The 20,539-nt window shown below is 49.0% G+C and overlaps 1 protein-coding gene across 1 annotated transcript in view; it reads right to left on the bottom strand.

Moving 5' to 3' along the window:
• Positions 1 to 20,539, bottom strand: part of LOC144602164 (uncharacterized) — a 145,332-nt gene that overhangs the window by 43,357 nt on the left and 81,436 nt on the right. Inside the window, exons 22-29 of the mRNA XM_078414901.1 lie at positions 16,809 to 16,935; positions 16,269 to 16,425; positions 13,687 to 13,774; positions 12,047 to 12,253; positions 7,503 to 7,603; positions 7,336 to 7,415; positions 6,172 to 6,345; positions 1,360 to 1,454 (exon numbers count right to left, since the gene is read on the bottom strand). Coding sequence (XP_078271027.1) covers positions 1,360 to 1,454; positions 6,172 to 6,345; positions 7,336 to 7,415; positions 7,503 to 7,603; positions 12,047 to 12,253; positions 13,687 to 13,774; positions 16,269 to 16,425; positions 16,809 to 16,935 — 1,029 coding nt within the window. The remainder of the gene's footprint in view (positions 1 to 1,359; positions 1,455 to 6,171; positions 6,346 to 7,335; positions 7,416 to 7,502; positions 7,604 to 12,046; positions 12,254 to 13,686; positions 13,775 to 16,268; positions 16,426 to 16,808; positions 16,936 to 20,539) is intronic.

Raw genomic sequence — 20,539 nt, 5'->3', positions numbered from 1 at the left:
CAATCAAGTAGCGTAGTCACTCAAGCAGAGACTTGTGGATCATTCACCAGATCGTGGTGCCCCAGGGATAAACACTGGCCGGGATTCCTGAGTGAAGTCCCCACTCTCCTTTTGAACAGTTTCAAGGGGTATCTTACTCCCATCTGGGACAGCAGGCACGAACCTTCAGAATTGGGATGGGGATGTTGCCGGTGAAGTTTTGTCATTTATTGTCTTTCAGCAATTTGCCTTGAACAGAGGGACTTAAGATGCCATTTTCAGAAGAAACCTGGGAGTTTCTGTGGCCCCCAACCACATCAAGGCCCAGAGCAGGAAAGGCTGGTCGGGAAGCGGACAGCTGAACCAGAGGGGGGTCTTCCAACAATTCAATAATTCTTAGAATCCAGCCTGCCCTTTTTTATTTAATGACGTAAATTTAAATCCCCCCATTGCTGTAAGGAGATTTGAATCCGTACCTCTGTGCCGTAATCCAAAACTCTGGTTATGAGTAACCACCATCGAAACAAAATTCCTGAAGGTGGACAATAACCAAAGGACAGTGGACTGATGGAGAGGATGTGGCAGGATCAGAACTTGTGTCATGAAATCAATTGGCCAGGGCTCGGCATTCTGTCCAATAAATGAATGACTACTTATTCCAAGCTCCACTTCCCCCACCATTTTCCCCTCTATTGGGGAGTTCGGCCTGGCTGATGTGCCTCAGTTCTACAGATGGGACTTGAACCCAGGGGCAAGAGTTGAACCCTGGCTGATACCTGTAGGAGTTACAGTGGATGCAGTGATGCCTCCAACGTTAGGTAGCAGTAGAAAGGGGCCAATAGGCAAGCAGAGTTCCTCAGGGAACAATGATTGCCTGTACATTGTGAGGATGCTTGGGTGACCTCGCCAGCCTCACACATACAAGATAGTACACATTGACTCCATCAGCACCACCATGTTTGTTTGGCCCTGCACTGGAGTGTCATCCTAGACTTTTACCCTCAGGTTTTCAGGACAGAGGTTCAACTTATATTTTTTAACTGTGGCATGTGTACTGTACCACTGATCTAAAAAGGCAGGAATGTACTTCCCCTTCTACCTCTGCTGTTCTCATTTACACCAGGTCCTCATCATTGGATGCTGTTTCCACTGGGTTGCACCTGTTGTTCTCAGGCTTTGAGAGTCATGGTGTGCCTTGCCCTACCTGATCAAAGTTCACCGATCTTTCCATTCATCTCCAGATCGGTAAAGAAACCTGATGTTAGGTTTGCACCAATTCCATCCAGGAATTGCCAGGGATTGTTCTGGTGTCCCAGTGGGAGACCCCATTCCTCAGCAGTCCACTGCAGGTCAGCACCATTGCGAGCATTTGACCTTTACCTTCATCTCCTTGTCCCTGATGGGTGACGGAGGGGGTTCCTCCCCAGCCTGGGGCGACGGTACGACCATTGTTCGGACCACTGGCACGTCCAACTCTAGTGGCAGAATCAGGAAAGTGTTTAGATTGGCAGCTCTCGTTCACCCCTGCTCTCTCCTCAGGTGCAGGGGGTTGCAATCTATTTCCCACTGGGAGGTTGAATGTGTCCCACATTGAAGCTAGGGCCAAGAAAACGCACCAATGCCTCTGCTTCCTCAGGAGGTTAAGGAAGTTCGACATGTCGCCAAAGACCCTTGCCAACTTGTACAGGTGCACCACAGAAAACATCCTATCTGGATGCATCACTGCTTGGTTTGGCAACTGCTCTACCCCAGAGCTCAAAAGATTGCAGAGAGTTATGGATGTTGCCCAGTCCATCACACAGACCAGACTCCCCATCATCAACTCCATCTACACCATGCTGCATTGGGAAAGCAGCCAGTATAATCAAGGACCTTTTTCACCAGTCATTTGCTCTTCTCCCATCTCCTACCAGGCAGACGATACAAATGCTTGCAAGCATGTACCACCAGATTCAGGAACAGTTTCTTCCCCAATTTTATGTGACAATTGAACAATCCTCCCATAAGCCATGGTGTAGCCCCAATCTTTCAGTCTACTTCCTGGTAGAACTTCCTTGGACATTTTTCCTCTGTAACTGTAATGCTACAATCCTGCAGCACTATATTCGTCACTCTGATATTTTTCTCTTTGCAATACCTGATCTACCTGTGCCTGACTTGACTGTACTCATCTAGAGTATGATTTGAAGAAGGGTCCCAACCCAAAATGTCACCCATCCTTTTTCTCCAGAGAAGCTGCCTGACCCGCCAAGTTACTCCAGCACTTTGCGTCTACCTTCGGTACATAGCAGCATCTGCAGTTCCTTTCTACACGTATGGTACGATTTGGCTGGAGAACACACAAACAAAGATCTTCACTCTGTCTCGGTACAAGTTACAAGAATAAAATAATACCAATACCAATGCAGTAGAGAGAATGGAAGACTTGCATTTCTCTAATGCCTCAGGGCATCACAAGATGCTTTACACCCAATTAACTTCATGCCGAAGTGTAGATGCGGCTGTGACATCGGAATTATAGCAGACAAATTCTGCAAAGCAAGTTCCCACAAATATGACAATTATGTAATCTACTGATATTAATTGAGAAAACACTGGCTCAGGACTCAGGAGACAGGACAATTCACTGCTCATCTCCAAAACTACATCAGGGGATTTTTTTCTATTTCAAAAATAAACTTTATTAAGAATAAAAAAATGATACAAAGCAGACACTACAACAACGTTTCACAGTTGTCTCTACATTTCTCAGTGTCTACTTCTCAGTGTCCATACATTCAACGGCGTGACACTCAGCAATGTTTGCACCTATCTTTAAAGAAAACACTCGTGCCACTCACCTGGCCTACACCAGGGGATGTTTTACCTCTGCCTTCGAGGGCAGAGCTGTGTGAGTGCCTCATCCAGCAAGTGCAGCTCTGCCTCAACACCATTTGCCGATGCAGGTGGAAGGATATTGATTGGCTTGGTGTGGGTGAATGGTTTGGGCAGTGCTGAATGGCTGGCTAGGGAGTTTGGTTTGTTTGGGGTTGGGCTAATTTTGTTTAGTTTAGAGATACAGCCCTTCGGCCCACCGAGTCCGTGTTGACCCACGATGCCCGCACACAAGCACTCTCCTGCACACTCGGGATAATTTACAATTTACCAAACCAATTAACCTACAAACCTGTACATCTTTGGAATGTGGGAGGAAACCAGAGCACCCGGAGAAAACCCATGCAGGTCACGGGGAGAACGTACAAACTCTGTGCAGACAGGTTGAGAGGGAGGGATATTAATTGGTTTGGCCGGTGATGAAGTGTTTGGTTTGGACGGGAGTGATTAGTTTCGGGGGAGGATGTTGATTGGTTTGGGGGAGGGTGATTGGATGGGACGGTGATGACTGGCTGGGGATGACTGGTTTGGTTCAGTTTGGGTGGGGATGAATGGTTTGAGAGAGGGTGATCTAATTGACTAACTCACTTGATGCCATCCTTGATGCCAGACTTCCTTCATGTGGCCCATATGAGAGGTGGCCTTATTCAAACAGATAAGTTCGTAAGGGTGGATGCAGGATGATTTCACTAGTGAGGGAGCCAAGAACTAGGGAACTTAGTGACAAGACTAGGGGACGGTCATTTAAAACAGAGGTAGGTAGAAATTTATTCTGGCAGGAGTGGTGAATCCCTGCAATTCGAGGGATTCTAGGTTCTTTTCCTCAAGATTCTGGGCTTGAACACAACCTTTAAATTCAGAGGTGAGAGAGATGGCAATGAGCTGTGGCTGGCATCTGCAGGAGGAGCAACTAGTTTGAGGAACAGGTCAGGCAGCTGAGAGGTGATCGTGGTTCACAGGATAGAGCTGTATGTGTAGTATAAGAAAATAACTGCAGATGCTGGTACAAATCGAGGTATTTATTCACAAAATGCTGGAGTAACTCAGCAGGTCAGGCAGCATCTGAGGAGAGAAGGAATGGGTGACATTTCGGGTCGAGACCCTTCTTCAGTCGACCCGAAACGTTACCCATTCCTTCTCTCCTGAGATGCTGCCTGACCTGCTGAGTTACTCCAGCATTTTGTGAATAAATACCTTCGAGCTGTATGTGTAGGAATAATTGGATTCCCTTTAAATGTCTGTCAGATTCAAGGGAGCCTGATGTGCGTGCTCTTAAGCTGCAGTTGTGGGGCACACAGCCTTCAAGATGATCACAGCGACCACTCCTATTCTGTACTATTTCTCCACATCCAACCTTCCTCGCCCAAACCAACCAAACACCCTCTGCAACCAATCACCACCTCCCAACCCAAATTCCCTCCCCAACAGCGCCTGAGACCCGGGTTCGATCCTGACGAGGGGTGTTGTCTGTACGGAGTTTGTACGTTCTCCCCGTACCCACGTGGATTTTCTCCAGCTGCTCCATTTTCCTTCCACGCTCCAAAGACATACACTTGCAGGTTAATTGGCTTCGGTATGAATTGTAAATTGTCCCGAGTCTGTGTAGGGTAGTGTTAGTGTGCAGGGAACGCTGGCCGACGCGGACTCGGTGGGCCGAAGGGCCTGTTTCTGTGCTGTATCTCTAAACTAAACTAAGCCATTACCATAGCCCAAACCAACCCCAAATTAACCTTCCCGCAAACCAAACGTTTTACTCCAAACTAATCAATACTCCATCCACCTCCCCCCAAACCAATCTCGCTCCCCCCAAACCAAACTCGTTCCGCCAAAACCAATCGATCGTATCTGTCCCCAAAGCAACCCTCTAACAAATTATTCACCTGCTCCCCCACCCCCCCAACAAGTCACTCTTCCACACCAAGTTAGCCCATTCCTAACCAAAGAACCCCCCCCCCCTTACACCAAAATCCCTTTGCCCAACAATGCACACCCACCCATCCGCTGCTGCATGGTCACAGAGTTACTGTGGGAAGGGCTGAGGGAGGTGGTTGGAGTCCACGTTGGGGTGAGAGCTGTAAGAGTAACACAATATGTGTCAGGCAGTGAAAGTCTGAGCATGAAACGCCCACTCAGCGACCTGCTCCAGTACAGCCACTCCTCGTTCCCATCTCGCCAGCCGCATCAACAGTGCACCTGCCCCTCTCACTGTGTGGTCACTACAGCCCCATCATCACAGTCACACCCGTGCAGCACTCTCGCAATCTGGAGACAGGGACAGACCTGCCATAGTACGACCAAGTGGCACAACAGTCCCAAGGGCTGAATGGCCTCCTGTTCTCACAGGGTTAGTGATGGTGGTGGAATAAGAGGGAGCGCCGCACTGTGGGAGGGGCAGTGAGGGAGCGTTGCACTGTGGGAGGGGCAGTGAGGGAGCACTGCACTGTGGGAGGGGCAGTACTGAGGGAGCGCTGCACTGTGGGAGGGGCGGGACAGAGGGAGCGCTGCACTGTGGGAGGGGCAGTGAGGGAGTGCCGCACTGTGGGAGGGGCAGTGAGGGAGCACCGCACTGTGGGAGGGGCGGGACAGAGGGAGCGCCGCACTGTGGGAGGGGCAGTGAGGGAGCACCGCACTGTGGGAGGGGCGGGACAGAGGGAGCGCCGCACTGTGGGAGGGGCAGTGAGGGAGCACCGCACTGTGGGAGGGGCGGGACAGAGGGAGTGCCGCACTTTGGGAGGGGCAGTGAGGGAGCACCGCACTGTGGGAGGGGCAGTGAGGGAGCGCCGCACTGTGGGAGGGGCAGTGAGGGAGTGCCGCACTGTGGGAGGGGCAGTGAGGGAGTGCCGCACTGTGGGAGGGGCAGTACTGAGGGTGGAGGGTGCTTTATTCTTAATATAAACAATGCTGCCCTTGCCCTGGCCAAGGGACAGTTCTGTCAAATTGTGACTGGTTGGACAGGTTTGGATACTGTTCTTCTGAGGAGATGGTTCAGGTCAAAGGGAGTAAAGATTTAACAATAGGGTCGGCTGATTCAAGAGGATGTATGGGATTTTTTTTTACCTGGGACTCGGTAATGTTTGGAATTCACAGCCTGGTGAGGGTGGAGGAGTTGATCAGAACCTTGTGCAGATAATGAGGGCCACACTGAACAACCTGCATGACCACAGGGTGAGAGCGGGGGAATAGTACCGATGGGATCGCTGTACCAGGAGCTGGCAGAGACCCGATGGGCTGAATGGCCTTCCGCTGTGTGATTGTGATGGGGTCTGAGTGCAGTGCCGAGCTGCGAGGGGGATACCCAGCACTGAGCGGTGTGGTTACCTGGTGGGGAGTCAGACAGGCTGGATCTGGAGCGGCGAGATCGGCCGCTGAGGAACCTCTCGCTCAGCTTCTTCGCCTCCTCCAGCAGCTCCGTGTTCTTCTTCCGATCTTCGTCCGACAGCTCCATGTCCGGCAGCTCGTCATTTACCAGGTTGTACACGTGGCCATCTCCATCTGGAGGCAGAGCAGGAGCTTCACCTCCAGCCAGAGCTCAATCCCATTCGCTCACCCTCTCACTTCAATCCCAGCCACAACTCCATCCCACCCTCACTCTCCTCAACCTCAGAACCTCATCCGCATTCACCTCAACAACCTCGGTCAACCCCGCACCTCATCCTCACCCACCTCAACCGCACGTCTCACACAGCAGCCTCAGAACCCCACTCACCTCAAACCCACCCAGAGCTCCACCTCCTCACTCACCTCACCTGCAGAATCTCAACCTCATCCTCACCCTCACTCATCTTAACCTCATCCTCACTCACCTCAAACACCCTCACCCTCACTCGCCTCATCCTCAGAACCTCAGCCTCAGAACATCAACCTTAATCTCACTCAACTCATCCCCCCTCGCCTCCACCTGAACCTAGGGCAGCCCCATCCCACCCACCTACCTGCATCTTTATTCAACAGCCAAGCTAAACCTCACCTTCTATGCGGTCTGAAGGGACTCAGAGGGGCAGAAGCAGAGCTGCAGATGGATAGAGACAGGGAAGATCGATACAAAATGTTGGAGCAACTCAGCGGGTCAGGCAGCATCTTTGGAAAAAAAAGAGTAGGTGATGTTTCGGGTCAGAGCCCTTCGTCAGTGAGGTGGTACAGTGGGGGGAGGGGGGGCATGGTGGAGAAATAAACTGGAGGTGAGCAAAGGCCAGAAAAAATCAGGGCTGGCAACAGATGATGTCAGGAAGGGTGGAGCACACTATGGCCCATTGTTGGCTGGAGAAGGTACAAGAGGGTTACAAGGATGGAGCCTGCTCCATGGCAACCAATGGAGCAGGTAGGACGGCTAGGGTGGGGAAGAGGGGGAGAGAGAGAATGCAGGGTAGAAAGGCAGACAGGAAGAAAGAGCAAGCTGAGAAAGCAACTCCCTGTTGCTATCAGCCCTGTAGCAATGAGGACAATCTGAAGTGGGGAGCAGATCTCAACAGCTCAGTACTTTACCGACAGAGGTGAGGGAACTTGCTGAAGACATGGAGGCCCTGGAGTTCCTGCTGGACCTTCTCTGAACGGGACTGTGGCATCTGTGGAGTTAACAAGGCCAGTGTTAATGATTCCCTACAGAGTTGACGGAGAAAACCTTGGCCGTGACACCGCCTCACGGAGCTTACCTTATATGAGCGGCTTGGTCACTCTCCCTGTCCAAAGTGTTGAAGACCTCGGGTAGAACGATTGCTGGCGTTGTATTCATCCTTGTTCCAGCGCCAGGAAGCTATATTCAGATCGATAGTCACATAATGATTCAAGGCATCGTCCAGCGCCAACTGATCCTAAGAGCCCACCTTGCCCATGCCAGCCATGGTGCCAATCTTTGGCACCACTTACAAAGACATTAGACTTGGCAATTGTTCCCCAGACCAGCAACAAAACCAGACAAACCTAGAATAGAACAACCCCAATTATTTCTGGAACAGGTTTCACTAACTACCGTCCCGGGAGGTTATTCGCAACCATCCCCTCACTCTGTAAGCAGAGTGGTTTCAGAGACAATATCACCTGCTTATTTCTCCCACCACCTTCCACTAAACCAGTCCCCCTGCCCTTTTCCCCTCTTCCGTAAGCTCATCGCCCCACATTTTCCTTTCACCCTCCATCTTTCCCTTCCCCCACCCACCATACCCCTCTGCCCAGCTTTACATTTCACTCTCCTTCTCTCCTTATCTGACACTTTTTTGAATCCTTTTCACCTCTAGCCTTTGTCATTTACTCCACCCTACCCCAATCACCCTGTGTCCACCTATCACTTTAGTTTAGTTTAGTTTAGATATTCAGGGCAGGTACAGGCCCTTCGGCCCACCGAGTACGCACCGACCAGCGATACCCACACATTAACACTATCCCACACACACTAGGGACAATTTTACACATACACCAAGCCAATTAACCTACAAACCTGTACGTCTTTGGAGTGTGGGAGGAAACCGAAGATCTCGGAGAAAACCAATGCGGTCACGGGGAGAACGTACAAACTCCGTACAGACAGCACCCGTGGTCGGGATCGAACCCGGGTCTCCGGCGCTGTAAGCGCTGTAAGGGAGCAACTCTACCGCTGCGCCACCGTGGCCGCCCACTTGCCCAGGATTTTTCCCATCCCCACCTCTCATTTCCAACTTTCTTCCCTCTACGCCAGACATGTCCAAAGTCCGGCCCGGGGGCCAATCGCGGCCCGAGGTCAGATTTTATACGGCCCGCAGCTTCCGTCCTAAAATGTATTATTTATGGCCCGCCAGCACTGTCTAACAGAATGAAGGTAGGGGGAGGGAGAGAGTGGAGAGGGGAGAGGGCGACTACACCACCCGGTGGTCAGCGCTGCCCGACCTCCCCCCCCCCGCCCCGAGCGGGAGAGGCGACGGTGACTACACTTCCCGGCGGCGGGGTTGAGGCCGTGCGGTGGGGGAGGAGACGCATTAGTTAAAGGTCCGGGGGGGGGGAGCGCATTAGTTAACAGACAACATCTAATTTCCCATGATAAGTTACCTAATGCATTTCCATTGGCCCTTGGGTATTTTCACATTATCAAATCTGGCCCTCTTTGAAAAAAGTTTGGACACCACTGCTCTACACCATCAGCCTTGAAAGAGTCTCAAACCGAAACATCATCTGTCCATTCCCCCCACAGATGCTGCTTGATCTGCTGAGTTCCTCCAACACTTTCTTGTTACTCATTGACGATATGGGTGGAAGGGGTCAGAGAGAGGGAAAAGAGGGGAAATAAAGAGGAAATCTGGAACTCAGGGATAGGAGATGAGCATACGGAGGAGGGGAAAGGAGCGGGGTGACTCGGATGGTGGAAGATGGTGGAAGAAATGTGTGCGCAATGGAGTTTGGGGGGGCAGGTGAGAGAGATGGGGGTAGGGGGGGTATTACTTAGAAGGCGTATAAAATCATGAGGTGAATAGTTAGGGTGAATGCAGAGTCTTTTACCCAGGTAGGGAAATCAAATACAAAGGATAAGGTGAGAAGGGCAAGATTCAATAGGAACCTGAGGGGCAACTTATACACTCTGAGGGTGGTGGGTATACGGAACGAGCACCAGAAGAAGTAGTTGAGGCAGGTACCTATAACAGCATGTAAAAGACATTTGGACAGATAAATGGATAGATGGGGGCGTCTTGGTCGGTATGGACGAGTTGGGCCGTAGGACATGTTTCTGTGCTGTGTGACTTTATGACTTGAAATTAGAGAATTAATTGTTCATACCATACACATGCGGTGACCAGTTTGTGAAGAGGAAATACAGGGGTCCCTGCAAATTACTACCCCTGGAATCTTTCCCTGTTATGTCACGTCGGTACTGCACGCTGACAAAAGTCCTTCATGTCTCTCCGCTCCTTGGCACTGATCCTGGTTTTCTTCTAATTATGGTTTCCTTTCTATTCTTTGCACTAATATTCCTGGGATCTACCATGGGAAACAGACCTCCTGTTCGATCTATGCCTTTCATAATTTTATATGCCTCTATCGTATCGCCTCACGGATTACTTCACTTCAGGGAAAACAGTCCCAACCTCTTCTGAAAACTCGAGACTTCCATTCCAGCAACATCCTTGAGAATCTTTCCTCTGGCCTCAAGCATGTCTTTCATGTAATGTGGTGACTAGAAGGGCACACAATACTCGGTCCATCTAACCTGCGATTCATACATCTGTAACAAGGTCATGGAGATTGTACCTGATTTCACCACCTCCTGTGGCAGCATATTGCAGATACCAACTACGCTGAGTATAAACAGGGTCTGAAGGACATTCCCGACATGAACCAGTATCTGTCTATTCCCTGCACAGATGCTGCCTGACCCGCTCAGTTCCTCCAGCACTTTGTGCATAGCTGTGTAAAAACCTTTTCCTTTGGATCCCCTTTAAAACTCCTTCCTCTCATCTTCAACTTATGGCCACTTGTTTTTGATACCTGATAATCTGTGTCCAACAAATTTCAAAAGAAGTTAAATTGATGATTAATGTTTAAAAGCAAGTAAACACAGAGCCTGCCCTGTCTAGAACATAAAGTACTGTGGTGATGGAATCTCTGAACAGGCACAGAATGTTCACACCTCCCCATTCATTTATTATCTCTTTGCATCTCAAACAAAATCTTCATCAGTCTTATTGCTGCCTTCAGGAAACTGGTGTAAAGCCAAAAACATATCCTTGCTAATGATTCAACCTCTCCAGCTAAGGCCCTGCAGTTTAGAAACAGGAATGAGTTGAAGCAGTCTATGTTGAAATAGGAGAAAGTCCGATTCCAGCTTGCTATCCAAACGCAAATTCATCTACAATGCTATTCATCTACAAAAATGTATCAGTGTCAGACTCAGTTGCACTCAACAGCAGGAGACCCACGGATCTAAAGTCCATCTACCTTCACTTCCTAAATCACTATCCTAAATGCCAAGCCTCAATCCTGACGGATTCTAGCTCCAGATTCTTGGGCAGAGCTATTGCCTCATAGGGCCAGGCTCCACAGGGCCAGGCTCCACAGGGCCAGTTTCCACAGGCCCAGGCACCACAGGGCCAGGCTCCACAGGGCCAGGCTCCACAGGGCCAGGCCCCACAGGGCCAGGCACCACAGGGCCAGGCTCCACAGGGCCAGGCTCCACAGGGCCAGGCTCCACAGGGCCAGTCCCCACAGGGCCAGGCTCCACAGGGCCAGGCTCCACAGGGCCAGTCCCCACAGGGCCAGGCCCCACAGGCCCAGGCACCACAGGCCCAGGCTCCACAGGGCCAGTCCATGAGGAATTTGTACACTCTGACCACATGAGTTTCATTGGGATACTCCGGTTTCCTCCCAAATCCCAAAGGCTTGCGGGTCGGTAGGTTAATTAGCTCCTGTAAATTGCCCATGTTGAGTGGTAGAATCTGGTGGGAGTATACAGGAACAAGGGGGAATAAACTGGGATTAGTGTAGGAGACTGTGGGAGATCACCACTCATTCTGCTACCCTCCCTCATAAGCACTAGCTCCCCCACTGGCCACCACCTTGCTCTCCAGTGTCTGAGATTGTGACTTATATGGCCACAAATGCATTTATATCAACATTACCTGGAACATAGAACAGTACATCACAGGAACAGGTCCTTCGGCCCACAATGTTCCTCCCGAACATGTTGCCAAGATAAATTCATTTCCTTTGCCTGCACATGATCTATATTCCTCGATACCCTGCATATCCACACACCTATCTAAAAGCTTCTTGAACACCACTATCATGTCTGTCCACCACCTCCACTGGCAGCTGTTCCAGGAACCCATCACCCTCTGTGTAAAACGACTTGGCCCACACATCTCCTTTAAACTTTACCTCTCTAACCTTAAATCCAAACCTCTAGTCTTTGACACTTCCATTCTTATTGAGTTACCGAAGGTGATAAACAATTGCAATGAATGAAAGAAGTAGAAATAAAAAACTGCAGATACTGGTTTACACCAAAGTTAGATACTTAGTACTGGAGTAACTGAAGAAGGTTCTGACCAGGAATGTCACCCATCCTTTTTATCCAGAGATGCTGTCCGACCTGCTGAGTTACTCCAGCACTTTGTGTGTATCTTTGCAATGAATGAAAGATGGGTCTAGCCATTAGAACACAATATTGTCACAATCCTCATTCGCTAAACTGCCCATCTGCTTGTTCACGATGACCGTTATTTCCATTTCTTACGTTGGGCTGAGAGTTCTGCGATGCGTCCCGGTGCTCAGAGCCTTCCTCCTCCTCGGGAAGGGTGGGCATGCTGGGGGCTACGGCACAGCGAGGGCCCCGAGTTGAAGAGCCCGTGGAACGGCAAGAGGGCTCGAGCCCTGGTAGAGTGAAGTTGTTGAGCAGCAGCCGCAGGGAAGAGATCGGGGCAGAATCTTCGTCTTCTGGCAACTGCGTGAGTGTGAAAGAGAGAGTCCATCAGACCCAGAACTCCCTGGCCGACTCACTCCAGCATCACAATCCGATTGTGGAGTGGAAGCCAATGGAACAAATTAGACTACTGAGAGTATAAGAAAATAACTGCAGATGCTGGTACAAATTGATTTATTCACAAAATGCTGGAGTAACTCAGCAGGTCAGGCAGCATCTCGGGAGAGAAGGAATGGGTGACGTTTCGGGTCGAGACCCTTCTTCAGACTGGAGAAGGGTCTCGTCCCGAAACGTCACCCATTCCTTCTCTCCCGAGATGCTGCCTGACCTGCTGAGTTACTCCAGCATTTTGTGAATAAATAGACTACTGAGAGTGATAGACACTGCTGGGTCCATCACAGGTACTGACTTCCCCACCATCGAAGGGAGCTATAGGAAACATTATAGCTAATATCCCGCACCTTAGCTAAAATCTATTACTCTGGCATTCCAAATCAAGAGTTGAACATCTCCTGTTGCTGTGCATGGGAATTTCATACCTCTCAGATGGACTTGCGAGCTGCAATTATGGGGAGCGTTGGATGGGCAGGCACTTTCTTCTTTGGAGCATAGGAAGTTAAAAGGTCACCTTTCTGAGGTGTGCAAGACCATGGAGGCACGGATAAAGTGCACGCTCATAGTTTTTTCCCAGGGGAGAGGATTCTAAAACTAGAGAGTGTAGGCTTAGTGAGAGTAGAGATTTCAGAGGGACCTCAGAGGCAACAGAAGGTTGTCCATATCTGGAATGAGCTGCCAAAGAAAGCTATAGAAGTGGATACAATTTTGACTTGTAAAGAAGTCTGAAGAAGGGTCTTGACCCGAAACGTCACCCATTCCTTCTCTCCTGGGATGCTGCCTGACCCGCTGAGTTACTCCAGCATTTTGTGTCTACCTTCGATTTTTAAAGATGTTTGGCTGGGAAGTGTTTAGAGGCATACAGCCTAAATGCAGGCAAATGGGACCAGCCCAGCTTGCCAACGGTGGGCATGGACATGATGGGCCAAAGGGCCTAGTTCCATGCTGTGGGGCTCTGTGGCTCTCCTAGTGGGCATGGATGCAGAACTCTCTTAAGGGGCTAGCACAGGGATGGGGAGACGAAGAGACTCATTATGCAGTGTGATGCAACCATTCCCATTGTGCTATAGTGTATTATTGTCATGAAGTAATTAGCTGTGTCTGCCTTTTCTGTTCAAGGAGCAGGGATGAGGAAACAGAAATATGCCGTTGGATAACGATCAGTAGATTATATAAGCTCTTCCCTCCCTGTGGAATTCAGACAAAATCGCCAGCAATGGATGGCCACAGGGGACATATTCCAAACATGGATGAAGTATTTGAAGGATTCTGAATTTAGATCATGTTGTCCTGGTAATTGTTAGCATTTCTTCAGAGGAATTCGGACTGTACAGACTCACAGTGGTGGCAGGAAGCTGTGCTTCAGCCTCTGGGCTCAGTGCTTGCTCCTCATCTGCCTTCAGGGACTTGGTTCCACCCAAGCTGTTCCTTGTGGAGCAAAAAAATTAACAAAACAAAGAACTGATTTGAGAGTGATGCCAAACAGGAAAATAATCTACTTGCTTTGCGTAATCAGCTTCCTGTATTAGGTTGCAGTTCAGACATTCAGACAACAAAGAAAAAGGCCCTTTGGTCCAACTTGTTCATGCCGGCAAAGTTGCCTATATTTCCATCCTCATTTTAGCAAAATAACATGTCTTCATTAAATGCTTCCGGTAAAACTTTTGATGAATTGTTTGACCTTGTTTTTATCTAGTCATAGAGTTAGTTGTACCTCTGACAATATGAGACTGAGGGAGGACCTGATAAAATCATGATGGGGTTGGTAGGGTAGATAGTATGAATCTTTTTCCCATGATGAGACACGAGAAGGTGACTTTTGGCATGCTTGCCTTCATTGGGAAAGGTACTGAGCAAAAACATTGGGACATCATAACTTCCTCCCATTCTGAAAAGGACCCGTTTACTCCTACTCTTTGCTTCCTGTCTGCCAACCAATTCTCTTGACATGGATAGAGAATTGGTTGGCAGACAGGAAGCAGAGAGTAGGAGTAAACGGGTCCTTTTCAGAATGGCAGGAAGTGGCGAGTGGAGTGCCGCAAGGCTCGGTGTTGGGGCCGCAACTATTCACCATATATATTAATGATTTGGATGAAGGAATTAGAAGTAACACTAGCAAGTTTGCAGATGACACAAAGCTGGGTGGCAGTGTGAACTGCGAAGAGGATGTTAAGAGGTTGCAGGGTGACCTGGACAGGTTGAGTGAGTGGGCAGATGCATGGCAAATGCAGTATAATGTAGATAAATGTGAGGTTGTCCACTTTGGCGGCAAAAACAAGGAGGCAGATTATTATCTCAATGGTGTCAGGTTGGGTAAGGGGGAAGTGCAGCGAGACCTGGGTGTCCTTGTACACCAGTCACTGAAAGGTGGCGTGCAGGTACAGCAGGCAGGGAAGAAAGCCTTCATAACGAGAGGATTTCAGTATAGGAGTAAAGAGGTTCTTCGGCCGTTGTATAGGGCCCTGGTAAGACCACATCTGGAGTGTTGTGTACAGTTTTCGTCTCCTAATTTGAGGAAAGACATCCTTGTAATTGAGGTAGTGCAGCATAGATTCACGAGATTGATCCCTGGGATGGCGAGACTGTCATTTGAGGAAAGATTGAAAAGACTAGGCTTGTATTCACTGGAGTTTAGAAGGATGAGAGGGGATCTTATAGAAACATATAAAATTATAAAAGAACTGGACAAGCTAGATGCAGGAAAAATGTTCCCAATGTTGGGCGAGTCCAGAACCAGGGGCCACAGTCTTAGAATAAAGGGGAGGCCATTTAAAACTGAGGTGAGAAGGAACTTTTTCACCCAGAGAGTTGTGAATTTGTGGAATTCGCTGCCACAGAGGGCAGTGGAGGCCAAATCACTGGATGGATTTAAGGGAGAGTTAGATAGAGCTCTAGGGGCTAGTGGAATCAAGGGATATGGGGAGAAGGCAGGCACGGGTTACTGATTGTGGATGATCAGCTGTGATCACAATGAATGGCGGTGCTGGCTCGAAGGGCCGAATGGCCTCCTCCTGCACCTATTTTCTATGTTTCTATGTTTCTATAACTGTACAAGTAGTTGGCAACACCACACTTGGAGTATTGTGTGTAGTTCTGATCGCCCAGCAATAGGAAGGATGTCATTAAGTCGGAAAGGTTCCAAAGAGATTCACCAGGATGTCACCTGGGCTTGCGGGCTTGAGTTATAGGGAGATGTTGGATATGCTGGAACTTTTATTGTGGTGCATAGAAGACTGAGGGGTGACCTGAAGTGTACAAGATCACGAGGGGCATAGACAACGTGAACATGCACAGTCTTTTCCCCAAGGTAGAGTATTCTAATACTAGAAGGCATAGGCTTAAGGTGAGAGAGGAGAGATTTAAATGGGACAACTTTTTCACTCAGAGTAGTCTGTATCTGGAATTCACTGCCAGAACATGCTATAGAAGCGGATATAATTACAACTTTCAAAATATGTTTGGACAGATAGATGGATCGGAAGGATTGGAGGGCTATGGGCCAAATGCAGGCAAACGGGATTAGCCCAATGTGCCAATTTATCAGCGTGACCAGGGTGGGCTACAGGGCCTGTTTCCTTGCTGTCCAGCTCTTTAACATTATAACACTTCCAAATAAGTGTTGCATTGGCTGGGGAGGGCTTTGGACATCCTGAAAGGGTGGGATGGGTGCTGCAGAAATACAGATCCTTCCCTTCCTCTCCGGATATTTCCAAGCCCGGGGAAAGATGCTGATCTCCCCCAACCCTCTGTCCCATGCGGCAGACCTGCTGTGGTTAGGTACTGCCCTAGGCCTGGAGCTGAGGCCTTTAGTTCCAGGCATGCCCGGCCTTGCTCTGCACTGGATGACCATCCTCTGGCAGTCAGGCCAGTACCACTGGCTGAAGTGTAGACAGACCATGATGTTCGTGCAAGTTGATCTCACCTGGCTGCGGTCTGCTCCTCTCTCTCTTCAGTCTGGTGCTCCTCTGATGGTGAAGGTTTCTCTACTCCCTCTCGTTGTCGATCCAACGACAATGGTCTAAAGTGCTTCTGGATTCCAAATGGCTGGCAACTCCAGCAATGTTCTAGATTAAGGGCATCTGTGAAAGATCAATAATCAATGGTAAGACAGGGATTGTAGATGCCGGCAGTTAGCAAGTGCGTGCAAATGGCCAGCGGACAGAGAACAGCTGGTTGTTGGACTGTGTGTTGGTTGCACTACGGACTGCAGTTTTGCACTATTATGGTCTGATTATTGATTTATTGCATTATTGATTGTTGTAAACTGTGTGCTATTGTGTTTACAGCCCTGTAAGGTTGCAACCAGTAACAATATTATTGTTCTGTTGTTGTTGTTGTGATACTTGGCAATGAAGGACTCTTGACTCAGTGGTGACCACAGTGGTTCAATTAGCTACAAAATGCTCTGGGATATACTGAAGTGGTGAATGGCGCTACGGAAATGTAGTTCTCTTGTCCTTACCGAGCAGAGAAGGGCAGTGTCCGGAGCTGCCATGACCCTTGCACTGTCCAGCGAGGGGACACAGGCTGTGGTGGTGCAGCTGCCCGAGAGTCCCCTGAGATAGATGCTGTACATCTGTTTCCTGTTTCTGAATCACAAGATGATATTTGATTGTCAGCTTGATCACAGACAAGCGTTAAAACATTGTTGTAATTGGCATTGGAAGAGAACGTCGGGGCGGTCTGCCAGGAAACAGCCCATAGGTTCTGCCCTTCCATGGGTGGCTGAGTCCATCCACCTCAGCAATCAATCTCCATCTACGGGTCCCTTGCAGACCCTGAGACAAGGACAGGGAGCCCCCATGGGGGATACCTCTGGGATAAGGGTTCCTCTGGCAGCACAGGGGTGAAGCTGGTAGAGCCGTTGTCTCAAGGCTTCAGCAGCACAGGTTTGATCCTGACCTCCGGCGCTGTTTGTATGGAGTTCGCATGCTTTCCCTGTGACCGCGTGGGTTTCCCCTGGGCACTCCGGTTACCTCCCACATCCCAAACATGAGCCGGTTGGTCGGTGAATGTAAATTGCCCCCAATGTGTAGGTAAGGGGTAAAATATGGGAGGAGTAGGTGAGAATATGGGGAGAATGAAACAGGAAAGGGGTAGTGTAAAGGGTTGTGAGCGTCTGTGGAGGGCCAAAGGCCTGTTCCATGCTGCACGTCTCCACTGACGATAAGTCGGCTACTCAGTGATGGGACCCCTGGATGCAATTTCCCATTTACATTCGAAGGAATCGCCAGATTCCTCCCCCAGTGTCTCCACCATCAACCAGTTCATGGAGTGACCTCCCACTGACTCAATGACATCAACACTGCGGCTTGTATTTCTGCCCCAGGTAACGCCTTGCCCTCCGGTTGAAAATGAAAAACACCTCAGTTGTTGGAAATCGGTAATAAGAACGGAAGGTGCTGGAAATACTCAGTAGGTTAGGCGGCAGCTGTGGAACTTGTGCTTCGGATCTGCCAGATTTGAGGGAATCATCTGCATCTTCACAGTTTTGCCAAGTACTTTTCGTTCCCTTTTAATGGTCTTCATCCATCCAGATGTAACGAGAGCTCTGTAGCACCAGAGACAATGCTCTCTCCCGCACTTCCCCCACTCTACAACTTAAAACACATTTTCCCATAGACACACACAGCTATAAAGCATGGAAACAAGATCATCAGTCTAACTTGTTTTTGCCAACCAAGATGGCATACTAGGCAAGGCCCATTTGCCTGCATCTAGCCCATAGCCCTCTAAAACCTTCCTACCTATCTACATATCTGTCCAAATGTCTTTTGAAAGACGTAATTGTATCCGCCTCTCTAGCTTCCTCTGGCAGCTGAAATGCAGGCAAATGGGACTAGCCCAATACATGTCGACATAGCTGGCATGGGCAAGGTGGGCCAAAGGGCCTGTTTCCGTGCTGTATAGCTCCATGACTTTACAACTTACATGATTGTATCTCATTATCTGATCATTTGGTATTCTTTCAAATGTTATGATTACACTCGCTGGAATTTAGAAGACTGAGGGGGGATCTTATTGAAACATATAAAATTCTTAAGGGGTTGGAGAGGCTAGATGCGGGAAGATTGTTCCCGATGTTGGGGAAGTCCAGAACCAGGAGTCACAGCTTAAGGATAAGGGGGAAGTCTTTTAGGACCGAGATGAGAAAACATTTCTTCACACAGAGAGTGGTGAGTCTGTGGAATTCTCTGCCACAGAAGGTAGTTGAGGCCAGTTCATTGGCCATATTTAAGAGGGAGTTAGATGTGGCCCTTGTGGCTAAAGGGATCTGGGGGTATGGAGAGAAGGCAGGTACAGGTTACCGAGCTGGATGATAGGACATGATCATATTGAATGGCGGTGCAGGCTCGAAGGGCCGAATGGCCTACTCCTGCACCTATTTTCTATGTTTCTATGATATGTTTTCGAATTGTTGAGACCAGAATTATTTATACCTGACATGTATGGTATTACACCAGTGTTCCTGACTCAATGCTGACCTTTTACAGGAGGCCATCTGACTAATCTGTCACCCCCACTGTGCCATGTATCAGAAGTCAAGGTTTCAAGGTCAGCTTATTGTCACGTGAACCAATTAAGGTACAGTCAAATTCGAAACATACAGCCATACTAAAAAAAGCAACAAGCACACAACTACGTAAAAGTTAACATAAACATCCACCACAGCGGATTCCCCACGTTCCTCACTGTGATGGAAGGCAATAAAGTCCAATCCTCTTCCTCTTTATTCTCCTGCGGTTGGGGCAGTCGAACCATCCGCAGTCGGGCCGATCGAAGCTCCCACAGCCAACGATCGAAGCCCCCGCGTCGGGGCGATCGAAGTCCCCGCATCGGGGCAGTCGAAGCTCCTGCGGCTTGGAGTTCCCGAAGTCGGTCTCTGAGCAGAGGCCGCGAGCGCCGTGATGTTAACGTCCGTAGAGCTCAGAGGTCGATCCCTAGCAAAGGGATCGTGAGCTCCGTAATGTTAAGTCCACAGGCTCCCGCGGTGGAGCCCTCAGTCGGTCTCCAGCAAAGGCCGCCAACTCCTCGATGTTAGGCCGCAGTGCGGACGGAGATACGATACGGGGAAAAATCGCATCTCCGTCGAGGTAAGATATTAGAAAAAGTTTCCCCCAACCCCCTCCCCCCCCCCCCCCCACTCCCCACATAAAACAAGCTAAAGAACACAAAAACACACATTTAACTACAAACAAACAACAAAAGAAGGAAGGGAGGCAGCTATTGCTGGAGCCACCCGGTTTACCACTGAAGACCTGACATTATGTGGACACTGTTTTCTTTTCCTTTGTTGTTTTTATATCAATCATTTCTCGCTTTCCTTTACAGATGACCCCACTTTACAGCAGAAAGGGGAATTATTTGGTCTATAATTGTGATTTTCCATTACACATGTCTTTATGTCAAGAAACGTAACTTGAAAAAAAATGTTTGTTTATCTTCTTTTTTTCACATAAACTTCATAGGAGCAAATTTTATACCATGTCTCAAATTTTTAAGGCGCCGATTTGTGAATCCTCCGTGGGCGAGTTTCCATTTACCTGAGCGGTAGAATACAGAATCGCCTGTATATTCATGAGCAAACAAAAAATGTATACATCTCAGAATGAAATTAACAATTCACCATTGATCAGAAATGCAGATGCACATGCCACATAAAAACTGTCCTACGGGAGCTGGTCAAAGAGGCTGGGGATCCTGTGGTGAATGATTTATCTCCACACATATGGGACATGAAAAACAAACTGTAAAGCACAGGAACAGGCCCTGCCGCACACAAAGTCTGTGCCGAATGTGATGCCAGGTTAAACTAATCTCCTCTGCCTGCATGTGATTTACATCCCTTCACACCTACAAATCCACGTGTCTATCTAAAAACCTCTTAAATGCCACCAGCCGATCTGCCTCCACCACCACCCATGGCAGCACGTTCCAGACATCCACCACTCTCTGTGTCAAAAAAAATCTGCTCCGCACATCTGCTTGAAACTATCTATGCCTCTCATAATTTCATAGTCTATCAGGGCTCCTCTCAGCATCTGACGCTCCAGAGAAAACAATCTAGATATAGTTCTTAAGGATAGCGGAGTCAGGGGGTATGGGGAGAAGGCAGGAACGGGGTACTGATTGAGAATGATCAGCAATGGTGGTGCTGGCTCGATGGGCCGAATGGCCTCCTCTTGCACCTAT

This window comes from Rhinoraja longicauda, chromosome 18 (genome assembly GCF_053455715.1).
Source record: "Rhinoraja longicauda isolate Sanriku21f chromosome 18, sRhiLon1.1, whole genome shotgun sequence".
Taxonomy (NCBI): domain Eukaryota; kingdom Metazoa; phylum Chordata; class Chondrichthyes; order Rajiformes; family Arhynchobatidae; genus Rhinoraja; species Rhinoraja longicauda.
Note: the sequence above shows the minus strand (reverse complement) of the source record. Positions and strands in the feature narration are given on the sequence as shown.